At 48.3% G+C, this 13102-nt stretch overlaps 1 protein-coding gene across 1 annotated transcript; it reads left to right on the top strand.

Moving 5' to 3' along the window:
- Positions 1-1894: 1894 nt before the first annotated feature.
- LOC111156187 (uncharacterized protein C16orf45-like) lies at positions 1895-12667 on the top strand. The gene is made up of 4 exons (XM_022516907.1): positions 1895-1967; positions 8719-8833; positions 10083-10165; positions 12555-12667. The coding sequence occupies exons 1-4, from the start codon at positions 1895-1897 to the stop codon at positions 12665-12667; spliced, it is 384 nt and encodes a 127-aa protein (XP_022372615.1).
- The last annotated feature ends 435 nt before the right edge of the window (positions 12668-13102 follow it).

The following is a 13102-nucleotide window of genomic DNA, read 5'->3' as shown; positions in this document are numbered from 1 at the left end:
CCCCTTACTTTACTCTTTTTCAGAGCATGTGACGTTCTGTTGTATCTGTGTTCATGCTCTGTCACCCCCACCTAAATTTCAGCTCCCGAGGGTAGAGGAGCCTCGGATGCTTGGAGCCCACAACCGTCCGTAGCAGGCACAGGAAATGTTCCATAAAGACGTGCAGAATGAAAGCAAATACCCTCCACGCCCCACGGGGCAGCGATCTGAAAATACACCTTAACAGCCACAGCTGTGTCAAGCCCTTCGTACGCAGTGGCGCCACTTCTGAGAATCCACGGCCCCCACTCCGAGTAATCCAACGTGAAGAAAAAGCCTTGTGTGAATCCATGTGTAGTCAACAGTGGCTCAAATGGCACCCCAAAAAAACCCAACCTGAAAACCCCACCTAAGTAGTCAAGATACGGGGGTCATTAAAGCACCCTTGAAAAATACACTTGGTGAAATTCCAGATTCGCGGTATACAACCGTGCACAACAGTTACAAAACTGTGAAGCAATACTTACCTGGCAGGGGAGGTCCCGTGATCACGAAGATGGTTTTCCCAGGGAGAGGCTTATCCATTGCACTCCGGATGTGCTGACCCCTGCGATTTCCCCAAATGTGGGAAACTCGAGTGCATAACGTGTGGTAGTGGGGGACTGTGTTCATTCACGCTTTCCCCTGGGAAAAAACAAAACAACTGTAAAGCGTGTTGCAAGACTGTCTGGGTAGCCCAACAGCAGAGATTATAGGCGTGAGCATCCTTTCCTGGTGGGAATATCATGCACCATCCATCTGGAGGGCAATTTGCAAGTTCCTAATTAAAATGCCAGTGTTGGGGCACCCGGGTGGCTCAGTCGGTTGAGCAGCTGACCCTTGGTTTTGGCTCAGGTCATGATCTCGGGGTCCTGGGACCGAGCCCCGCATTGGGCCCCTCGCTCAGCTTGGAGTCTGCTGGAAATGGTCTCTCCCATTCCCTCTGCCCCTCTGCCCTGTGAGTGTGCATGCACACACACTCTCTCTCTCAAATAAATAAATAAATCTTTTAAAAAAATAAAAACGAAAGGTAAAATGCAAGTGTTCATGTCACTTGACCCAGTGATTGCATTTCTAGGAATTAATTTTTCTAGGGATTGATGTGTTTCTAGGAATTTATCCTAGAAACATCCCAGATGTCTGCGCCTAGGAGAATGGTTAAATAAATCACCGTGTATCACTATAATGGAATACTACGCAGCCATTAAAAACAAGGAGGTACGCACATACCGACATGGAGAAATGCCCAAAATATATCATTAAGTTAAAAAAAAGTTGCAAAACATTTTTGTATGATAGTAATGATGTCATAACTTATAGTATAAACATGAACATTTAAAAAATCTGGAGGACTATAAACCAAAGTGTTGGGTTTTTTTTTTTCTAAAGGACTGAGGAAGATTTTTCTCTACATTGTTAATTTCTACAATGTCTGAAATTTTAAACATAGCTGCTAATAGAAAACACTGGGCCTGCAGCATGAGCTCACTCATATGAGCAAAAAGAAGTGAGGATATGAGGACCAAAAGCAATTCCATCAAGGGGTCATTAACAGTGATCGATCATTTCTCGGTAGTAGGATAATAGGCACTTACTGTTCTACTTCTTTAAGTTGTTATTTATTTAAGTAATTTCTGCACCCCACATGGGGCTCGAACTCACAACAGTGAGGTCGAGGGTCCCATGCTCTTCCCTCTGTGCCAGCCAGGCACCCCTGTTTTTCTTCTTTTGAAGGAGAACTTGTAGGAAGAGCGTGTGAGGTCTTTACAAAGGACAACATCCTCCCCAAACACTTTGTTTAAACTGGGTGATGCTCAAGGTCATAGAACATTCTGTCAACATAACCTGCTGTGGGATGGTGTCCTGTCTCCCCAGGATGGACGACATCCAGCTCTGCAATGACATTATGGACCTGAAGCAGGAGCTACAGAATTTGGTTGCCATCCCAGGTAAGCATGTGGGACTCCAGCCTAGTTAAGGAGGTGCCCAGAGCCCCCCAGCCAGCCCTGTCTGTGCCCCTTAGGTCTGGAAGGCTGAGTTCATCTCTGCTCCTAGCACAGCCCCATTCTTGCTATGTGATGCTCCCTGTCAGGCTACCCGGCTTCAAGTCTTCATTCTGGCCCCCTCCTTGACCTTGGGAAAGTCACTTTATCTGACTCTCCATTTCCTGGCCTCTGAAAACAGGGTAGTACTAGTCACAGCCCTTAACTCATTGGGTATAAATCTCCTTGTGATACATTGAACATGGCAAGCCATGGGCTTAGCTTCACATCTGGTCCAAAATGAAGAGTCCAGTAAGTATTAATGATTACTACTATTACTATTCTGTTTAGGGGTGGGTAGAGTATGGGGGTTACAAGCTCTGACTTTGGAGTCCAAACTAGATCTCTCGATTACTAATGAATGACATGACCAGAAACAACTTACTCCACCAAATTCAGTTTCCTCGCCTGTCAGCTGGGACAATAATGGTATCTACCTCATAGGGTCGTTGTGGAATTGACTGAGAGGAAAAACATGTATGGTGCTAGACACAGTTCCCATCCTTTAGTAAGTGCTTAAAGAAATTGTTACTGTTGTTCTTGTCATTAACTGAACAAACTTGTACCCACTTTTATATTTATACACTAATTCTTTTTAACCTGATAGTAGCAAACCTATTACCTTTTGACCTAAGTTCCTTTTTATGGATCATAATTATCTTTTCTAAACCTACAAATATTTAATGAGAAAAGTGGCATGTTCAAAAAATTTTTATGAAATCTCTTTTATGTCTTAAGATGTTGCTGTATCTGCTTTGGTAGGTATTGGGTTGGAAAATATGGTTTTGCTTCAAGTATATGGAATAAAGCTAGATACACACACACACACACTCAGACACACACACACTCACAGACACACACACACAGTGTCTACTCCTGACTCCTAATTTATTTTTTTTATTTATTATTATTTATTTGACAGACAGAGATCACAAGTAGGCAGAGAGGCAGACAGAGAGAGAGGAAGGGAAACAGGCTCCCTGCTGAGCAGAGAGCCCGATGCGGGGCTCGATCCCAGGATCCTGAGATCATGACCCGAGCCGAAGGCAGAGTCTTAAACCACTGAGCCACCCAAGCGCCCCCTGACTCCTAATTTATTTGGCCTCTTTTCCCAAGAGAGCTTTCCCTGCCCTCCAGGCTGGCTTAGGTGCAGGAATGAGGGCCTGGCAGGTGCTAAGGGAAGGTGTATTGGGTGCAGAAAATAACCCTGTCTCAAGAATCTTGCCTTAGGGAACACCTGGGTAATTCTGTCAGTTAAGCGTCTGCCTTTGGCTCGCGTCATGATCTCAGGGTCCTGGGATCCAATCCTGCATCGGGCTCCCTGCTCAGCAGGGAGGCTGTTTCTCCCTCTGCCTGCTGCTTCTCCCCTACCTGCCTGGGCTAGGTGCTGGTCACGTGACAAAGACAAAATGATTCCCTGCTCCAGCCACTCACAACTCAGTGGGAAGATGGGGCTTGGCGCTCAGTGGTACCAGTGAGTGGTAGCTATGACTGGTCAGAAAGGACAGTCGAAGGGGTTGTAGGTCCAGAGGCGCCTGGGTGGTTCAGTCATTTAAGCGCCTGACTCGGTTTCAGCTCAGGCCATGACTGCAGGGTCGTGAGATCGAGCCCTGTGTGGGGCTCCATGCTCAGCGGGGAGTCTGCTCAGGATTTTCTCTCTCCCTCTGCCCCTCCCCCCACCCCACTTACGCACACTCAATATCTTTCTCTCTCTCTCTCTCTCTCAAAAAAAGAGAGAGAGGATGCATTATGGAACCGAGCACTGTTCTAATGCCTTCTCACTAGAACATGTAGGGCTGGGCCATTCTTTGTTGAGGCTGGTGGGGGGCCTGTTCTGTGTGCTGTAAGGTACTCAGCAGCAGCACCCCTGGCCTCTACCCACGAGATGCCTGTAGCAACTCCCTGCTCCACAGCTGTGACAACCAAGGATGCCTCCAGGTGTTGCCAAATATACACTGGCAGATGGGTGCAAAATTGCCACCTAAGGGCCCTTACTTATATTTTTAAAGATTTTATTTATTCATTTGACAGAGGGAGAGCACAAGCAGGGGGAGTGGCAGAGGGGGAGGGAGGAGCAGGGAGGAGCTCCCTGCTCAGCGGGGAGCCTGATGCGGGGCTCCATTTCAGAACCCTGGGATCACGACCTGAGCCGAAGGCAGACACTTAATGCCTGAGCCCCCTGGGTGCCCCGAGAACCCCTACTTTAGAGTCCAGGTCCTGGCTTTGAATCCATGCTGGCCAGACAGGTGGCCTTCATGCGGCAACTTAATCTCTCTGAGCCTTAACGTTCCTTGTTTGCAAAATGAGGCCAAGAATGCCAGCCTCCCATGGTCGCCGTGCAGATGCTGTGGGGTGGGAGATGAGAAGCGTGGGAGCGCTCGGTCCATTCCTCTTCTGATGGCAGGGCGGGCGTAAGGGGCCAGCAGATCCTCCGGACGCCAGTGTCCCAGTGATCACTCACCAGGTGCCAGGCACGGTGCGGGCGGACAGCACTCAGATACCGGGCATCTCCTCGAGGGACCAAACTCTTCTAGGATGGCTTGTCGACACGGTTGCATGACTCGATGGGGGACTTGTAATGCAACGTGAACTATATCTTGAGAACACCCCTACCACAGAAAGTCAAATGCCCGACGCAAAGCATCCAAAGAAGGGAGCAAGAAGAACAAGGTCCAGACAGCACCTGCTAGAAATTCGATCCTGGGAGTGCAGAGCTCTGGCTTGGGTCATTTCTTAGAGCCTCGAGTGACTGTAAGGAACACCCAGGGTGTAGAGGCACCCCTGAGGACGGCCGGTTCTGCTGTCCCATTTCTATATCCCGCCAAGAACCAGTTTCAAAGGTAGAAAAACCCACCCCAGCTGATGGCAGCACTAAATGGGCAATTACTGGAAGGGCAGAGGAGGCTTCTGGAGCCCTGGGCCTTTGCATGAGCTCTCTGTCAAATTCCCTCCAACAGCATGAAACAACCCAAATTGATTCTCTTAGTTCTGGAGACCAGAAGTCAGGAATCTGGGCCCTGCTCCCTCCGGAAGCTCTAGAGGAGAATCCTTCCTTACCTCTTCCCACTCCCAGTGGCTGCGGGCGGTCTGTGGTGCTCCTTGGCTTGCGGCTGACTTGCTCCAATCTCTGCTTCTCTCATCCCATGGCTTCTTCCCTGTACATCTAGGCGTCCTCTCCACGTCTCCCAGGACAACTGTCATTGGATTTATGCTCCCCCTAGTGAATATGATCTCATCTCACTAAGTACATCTGCAAAGATCCTCTTTCCAAACCCAGTAAACAGGACATTTTGGAGGGGGAGGGGGATACTATTCAACCTAATACTGGCCTGAAGCTCAACCCAATCTCACAAGGGTTCGGAAACAAGAAAGTTGTTAGAATATTCCCTTCCTGTCTGTCTGTCTGTCTTTCTCTCTCCGCCTCTGTTTCGGATGAGTCAAGCAAGCCCACTCTATCTCCCTCCCATCATCTTCTCACCCAAAAACCCAACTATTCTATGTTTAGCAGAACTCGTAGGACACACAGATTAGCATAGCGTATCCTTCCTGTAAACAGATCCTCCTAGTTCCAGTAAGACCCCTTGTCACACATCACTTGCTTGAGAAACAGTGACGAAGATTTACGATTATCCAGAAGGACCAAAACGGTGGGAGCAAAGAAGAGCAGACGGTCTTCTCTGAGCACTGACCCTCTTGCCTTCTCCTCTCTTTCACAGCAAAAACAAACAAAAACAAAACAAAACCCCAAAAAACCAACTTTTAGGGCCTCAGTGTCTTAATTTTCAGCCTCTGAGAACTCTGATGGGCCTAGCAAGGGTTGATTTCCAGGATCACTTTTGGCTCAGCAGAACACATGGGAGCTCCTGAGGCAAAGGAGACATGGGTGTGTGACCACTGGACCAGCCAGGGCCACCTCAGGCCTCAGGGGCTCCAGTCAGGGCCATGGAAGCTTCTAGAACACAGGTGGAAATGGATGGGAGCAGGTGTTCTTGGCTGACGCAGTCCCTGGGATGCCTGGCTGACCCAGAACAGGGACTAGGATGAGGAGGACAAGGTCAGCCAGGTCACCAAAAAATCCAGTAACCATGACAAAGAATACATTAACGCAATATTTAAAATACCAAAATAGGGGTGCCTGGGTGACTCAGTTGGTTAAGTGTCTGACTCATGATTTAGGCTCCAGTCATGATCTCAGAGTCATAGGATCGAGCCCCGCATTGGGCTCTGCACTCACCTGGGAGTCTGCTTAGGATTCTCTCCCTCTGCACTTCATCCTACCCACATGTACTCTCTCTGTCAATCTTTAAAATAAAGTAAATAAATCTTTTTTTTTTTAATTTTAAAATACCAAAATACACACACACATATACACACACAATCCATGATAAACAAAATACCAAAAATTTAAATTAAGATCAGTACCCACACTCAGCAGGCAAAGTCCAGGGATGCCAAAACATGCAGCGCAGGGGGGCGTCCCACGTGAAGAGTGCCTTCCGCCTGAAATATCATTGACTATCTGGCTAAGAATCATGGGTTGATAAGGTCATGGGACCAGTTAGTAATAGAGCTTAGGTCCTCAATGCCAGTTCCATTGACTCCCCCAGGAAATCAAGTTTTCCCAGTGACCTTTGTGTAGAAATTCACATATTAAAATTTTCTTTCTTCTTCTGCTTTCCTACTCACCTCTCCCTACCTTCTCCTCCAACTCTTTGTTGAGTCTTTCTGTGTGTTCCCTGGACCAGGCCAAGTGTTTAGATGGATTCAGCTGAGTGTAGGCAGGGGAAGAAACAGTGCTCCTGATGACACATCAATAAAAGTATCAAGCAAAGAGATCACTGAATGGCCAAGAAATTCACACCTCTCCAGCCAGGGTCAGAAGATCATTCACCAGCTCCCCAGTGGTGGATGCAGATATCTGGCTGGAGAGAATGCCTGGGGCCTTCTCTGCCTTGAGGACTCCTCTGGGACAAGCCAAGATATGTCATCTCACCTCCACTGCCCCCACTGCCTCCTCAGAACTGGAGAGGTCATGGCACCTTCCCCTTGGACATAAAAGTAGTGTCTCCCTCATACGGTTGTCGGAAAGGACTAAAGTTGTAGTTCTCAACCAGGGGTGATTTTGTCCCCCCTCCGAGGGACACTGGACAATGTCTGGAGGCATTTTTGGTTGTCACATCTGGGGTGGGGTACTGCTGGCCCCTAGTGGGTAGAGGCTGGGCATCTGGCTAAACACCATGCAGTATACAGGACAGCCTTTGCAACAAAGAATGATCCAGTCTCGAATATCAGTGGTGCTGGTTGAGAAACAGGACTAAATGGAAACGACAAGCTCATGGAAATACAAATATAACAGCTGCAATTTATGAAGCACTTCTCATTTGTACACTTAAGCTGAGATTCGCTTTTCGTTCATTAAATAAGTATTTATTTCTTTTGTACCTGATTCAGTAAATATTTAAGAGAGGAGCATTTAGTCATTAAAACAACGGTGACGATATACAATAATGGCTTATAATGGAAGAAGCTGACAGTTCATGAGCCCTTACGAGATACCAGGCAGTGAGCCTACTTTCCTTGGTCTATCTCTCTTAAAATTTGCAGCAACTTCATGATCACCTATGTTGAGAGACTGGATGCCCAGAGGGGTTGAGGGACGTGCTGGAGTTGCACAGCTAGGGAGAGGAGAAGGTAGGGTGTGAAAGTAGGACCGTCTGGTTCTATAATGGGCGCTCACAACTGTGTTGGGGTGACAGGCCAGAGAGTCCAGCTAGGAGGGCACACATGGTCCAGGAAGAGATGGCCTGGGCTAAGGAGGTGTGCTGGAGAAGATGAGAAGCCCAGTTGGAGAGTCACGTTGGTAGGCATGTGGAGATGTTAGGAATCAGGTGTGTGCTGCCAGCAAACGGGGTCAAGCTGGCAAGCTGGCAATTCTCATTGGCAAGTAGGTGGATAATGTTGGCAAGCAAAAGGATCACATCACCAAGCAAGTGTTGGTGCCTGGAGTGGTGAGAGGTGCACGGAGGCAGTTGGAAGATGCCTGGTAGGAAGTGGGGGTGCCTAGAGGCAGGTGGTTGATGCCTGGGGGCAAGTAGGTGGTACCTAGAGGCCAGTGGGTGGTGTCTGCAGACAAGTCGCCCAACACTTTTCATCTTCTGAAGGGGCCTGGGCGGAGGGAGCAGAAGCAGGTTCAAGTTTCTGCCTCCTTTTCTCAGTCATCTCTAGCCCTGACTCTTTTGTTTTCTCTTTGGCCTTCTAGGCCTTGGTATCTGGGACAGGACAAGAGCCATCAGGATGGATGATTTCCTTGTACACATTGGTTGGCCCTGGCTGTAGAGTAACTCCCTCCTACACCCCTGCCTGGGCCCTCGGAGCCCCTTGCCTTCTGCATGAACCCCTTGTTGCATCATTAACCACCTCCTAAGTACCTGCTGCGGGCCCAGCTCTGTACTAAGCCATTCACTAACACCGCTGCCTTTAAGCCCCACCATGTGTCTTTACAGGAAAGGAAACTGAGCCTTGAAGAGGTCCAGTTGCTTCTTCAAGTTCACCCAGCAAGTGACATGGCAGAGCCGGGATCCCAACCCAGGCCCCTGGACTTACATGCTTCTAGCATTTGCACTTGACAGTTTCTTTGCTGGTGTTTTCTTTTTCCCAGAAAAAGAAAAGACCAAGCTGCAAAAGCAGAGAGAGGATGAGCTAATCCAGAAGATCCACAAGCTGGTGCAGAAGAGAGACTTTCTGGTGGATGATGCAGAGGTCGAGCGGCTAAGGTGAGTGGGCTCCCATCTTCTGCTGCAGGGACTCATGGAATGGCCTGACAGGTGTGGCCTCAACAAATGCTCCCACATACTGGATCCAAATGAACCCCCAGCCTTCTCGTCTGAGGACCTGTTGCACATCCCAGGGAAACTGGAATCCAACTCCAGAAAGTCTTGCAAAGGCCTGTGGGTCCTAAGACAATGTTACTTGAGGAGGTGACCAGGGAGCAATTATATCACATGACACATGGCAGAGCCTCCTACGCATTCTCTTCACTGACCTTTCTCCCAAGGCAAACTGGTCATCAAGGCCACTTCCTGAAACTTCCATGGGTTTCTACAGAAACCCTGCCCCTTGGGCTGACTTGCTTCCTTGCCTGCCCTCTCCACTTCCCGACTTTGTTCTATTCTCCTGCCCCCCCCCAAAACCCCTCACCGCCCCACACCTTGGTGGCTCCAGCACCACTCCCTAGCTCTCAGGGTCTCCTATTTGCAGATGCATCTGCCACTTGATCTGGACAACCATGGGCACTGGAGGCACAGGGCACCCACTCAAAGGAAAGGAATGTTGATTCTTGAGTATGTTTGTCCTGGAGCCGTGCCTTTGGAAAGCCCCACAAGGACAGAGGCTCACAGGTCTTCTTCCAACCTAGGAGGCATCTAGCTCTTTATTGTCTGTGTCCTCCTGGGTCCTCTGAAGGCTGGAATGTTCCTCGCCTGGCTCAGCCAGGCTGGGCCTGCTGACTTGTTCCTGATGACCCTTGGAAGAGTTTAGGTGAATTGCTGATACTTACCACAGACCTCATGGGAGCACAGATGTGTAGGTGACTTAAGGGTACAGGGTCAGGAGAGGTGTTATTCAGCTCACTGAAACCCCTGCAGAGGCTGGGTCCTAGCATGGCCTTGCCTTTGCCCTGGGATCTCACCCAGGCCCCAGGGAGACAGTTACTCCATTATTGATACATGTCTGTGGTTCAGAGTAAGTTCTTCAAATGCAACATGCATACACCACTGACACATAACACAAAAAAAAACATGGGCACACCACCCACGCATAAAACAGAACATACATTCCCCATCCACATGTAACATGCAGTATACACGTATCAGCCGCACATAATACACAGAAGCATACCCACACCAGCCACAGAGCCTGATGCGTGGTCCCACACACTTAACCTCTGGCCCCATTTCCTCAGTTTCTTGGTGCTTTCCTTGCTTACTCTACTTCCCTCTTGTCTTTACATGCCTGTCTCCACAGGGAGCAAGAAGAAGACAAGGAAATGGCGGATTTCCTGAGAATCAAGTTAAAACCTCTAGATAAAGTAACCAAATCTCCAGCCAGTGAGTGCCTACATTCTTCTTCCTCCTTCCCCCATTCAGGAGAAAAGGAAATTTTAAAGAGGTCTGGGAGCCAGAGGGGGGACAACAAAATACTTTCTAGAGATCAGACTTGGGCACATGATAGCAGCAGGTGGGGCCTGCTTCATGGGCATGCCTCCAGGGAAGTTGCCCAGGCCCCGATGCCCAGAAGGGCACTGTGCTTGTTTTCATGGTCTTCTCTTGCTATGTTGAGGTTCTTAATAGTTCTGGAACAAGGGGCCCTGCATTTTCATTTTGCCTGGGGTTCGGCAGACTGTAGCTGGTCCTAGCAGCAGCTGTCTCTTATCAATCGTAGGTTTGGAGGATTTCTCAGGAGTTGCATGGCCACTGAGGCAGAACGGTGGGGGCTGAGGCTCAGGGAAATCCAGCCTCTGTTGATAATCAGAGCAAAAAGTTTCCATGTGAAACAAGTTTGGGAAATGATACATATTTGATCTTCTGTTTGGTGCCAATATTTATTAGCCTATAAAAGTGGTAACAGGTTCTGCTTCTCTTTGTTGACCCAGTGAGGCTACGTTTAGTTATAGGAAACATACTCAATTCAAATTTACAATAGCACAAAGGGGGATTTGTTGGAAGAAGTGCAACAGGAACCAGCTTCGGGGACTAGACACTGTTAGAATGCCTTCATTTTCCTTCTGTTTCTATTTCTGCCCCTCCGCATATGTGAGCTTCATTTTCTCCTACTACATGGATGGGCCTTCTTCCTGGGGCCTGAACTGCAGAACCATAAATTAGCAGCAGCAAGACAACACCATACATTCTCTCTCCTGGTATCCAAACACATCAATCACAGGGGAATACTCTGACTGGCCCTTCTCGGATCATGTTCCCACCTCCTAGGCCTTCGCCGTCATCAAGAGGCTGGGATGCTATGATTGGCCAGATCTGTGTTGCATGCCTGCTTCTGTAGCCCCAGAGACATCAACTGTTATCAGAGTGAGAGGACTGGAAATCTTGCTAGGAAGATAAAACCCAAAGGCCACCACCATTTACTATGGCCACAAACCCAGTTTTCCTTGACCATCTATTAATATCCCATGAAATGTGGGGTAGAGTACAAGGGAATAAAGAAAGAAGAAGGTACCCTTCTTCAGGCCCCTAATATCACAAGGCATATGGTCCTTGCCTAAATCCAGCATCCTCAGTGGACTGTCTCTTTCATGAAAAGCCAATCAGAAAAAGTCCACCTAATGGGAGAGAGGAGGAGCAAGGAAAGCACGGTTATGAATAACAAAAAGTAATCTGGCAAGAAATCAAAACACCCAGTTTTTTGTACCCCATGCAAAGGGCCAAGTGTCCAAATTTGCACAAATCTTCTAGTGCTGGGATCTAAAGTTGAAAAATTAAAACTAAAAAAAAGCCACTGAAATCTCTGGGGTCCCAGCAAAGCAGATGCAAAACTGCTCAGTGAGGACCTTTCTGCATCCCACAATACGTAACCCACAGTTTTGGAAAAAAAACAACAACAAACAACTCTATGAAAATGAACTGTTGATAAAAATTTTAAACCCATAAAGAACTGAACCCCATGAGTGGAGTCAGTAGATACCACAAAAAGAATGTCTTCCCAAGAACTGGAGATAACAAACTATCTAAAAGAGATAATAAACTAAGTATATTTAAAACGATGAAAGAGATAAGAGAAGGGGTAAAACCCAAAATGAAATAGCAGGATGTCATGAGAAAAGAATTGGTAGATTTGCAAATAATTACATTTCTAAAAAAACTGCCACAGAAGTAAAAACTTGTAGATTAAACAGAGCTGAAGGGAGAATTCATAAATTGGAAGACAGAGCTGAGGAAATTAACCAGCATGTAACACAAAGAGACAAAGATATGGCAAATGTCTTCCAAAACATGGAAGAGAGAATAAGAAAGTCCAGCTTACTTCAAATAGGCATTCTAGAAGGAGTGATAACAGAAAACAAGGAATTTTCTGGAAGGATAATGTATGACCAATTCCCAGAATTAAAAGACATGAAACCCCAGATTAAAGTGACTTGGACGATACTTCCCATTTATCCATTCACCAAATACTTTGAATGCCAGACCCTGTGCCAGGCTTGGCAGATACAATGGCGAAGAGAACTGAATAGGATAAGAGCTAAAGGCTGTGACTGGAAGCTGAGGACTGAAAGTCAGGGGGCTCACAGGGAGGTGGGAATAGTTATTGGAACCATATAAAACACATGCCAGCTCTCCACTGCACCTAATCTGTAGAGCTGGAGCAAGGCCTGGCTAGGGGTTGGGATGGGACAGGGGCTGCTGATGGTCGGGGCTCTCCTTATGTCACCTCTTCCTCTCTCCTTTTTCCCCTATCTCTTTCTGTGCCCCTATCCTGCTGCAGGCTCCCGAGCAGAGAAGAAAGCAGAGCCCCCACCTAGCAAGCCCACAGTGGCCAAGACTGGGCTGGCACTCATCAAGGATTGCTGCGGGGCCACCCAGTGTAATATCATGTAGCCCCCCAATGTGGGGTGCCCCCGGGGCCACGGGGACCCCCCTCCCACCCTCTTGTCTTCATAGCCCCCATTTCACAGGGGCCCAAGAGCTCTCCAAGGCGGAAGGGGTTGAAGGCAAGCCTGTGACTGCCGCCAGGGGCCGTGGGCGTGGCGGGCGGGCCCGGCCGCCCTGTACAGAGTGTAGCAATAGGGAGTCCCTCACTGTCGCATGGCCCCCCCCAGAGCATGCCAAACCCAGGAGTCTGTCTCACTGTTTATCCAACCACCAGGAAAGGTCCTCCCTTGAAAAAGTGTATCTCCACTTCTATCTATCTATATCTAACCTACCGTGTGAATGAACTGGGAGAGGGGCATGATCCCCAGGTGTGTATAGTCGTGACTTTTCAACAATTTAGCACCATGTTGGACACATCCCCCATCCACCCTTCTAGCTCTG

The sequence above is a fragment of the Enhydra lutris genome, unplaced genomic scaffold (assembly GCF_002288905.1).
Source record: "Enhydra lutris kenyoni isolate GAN:26980312 unplaced genomic scaffold, ASM228890v2 scaffoldscaffold45, whole genome shotgun sequence".
In the NCBI taxonomy this organism is placed as follows: Eukaryota; Metazoa; Chordata; class Mammalia; order Carnivora; family Mustelidae; genus Enhydra; species Enhydra lutris.
This window is presented reverse-complemented; position numbering and strand designations above follow the sequence as displayed.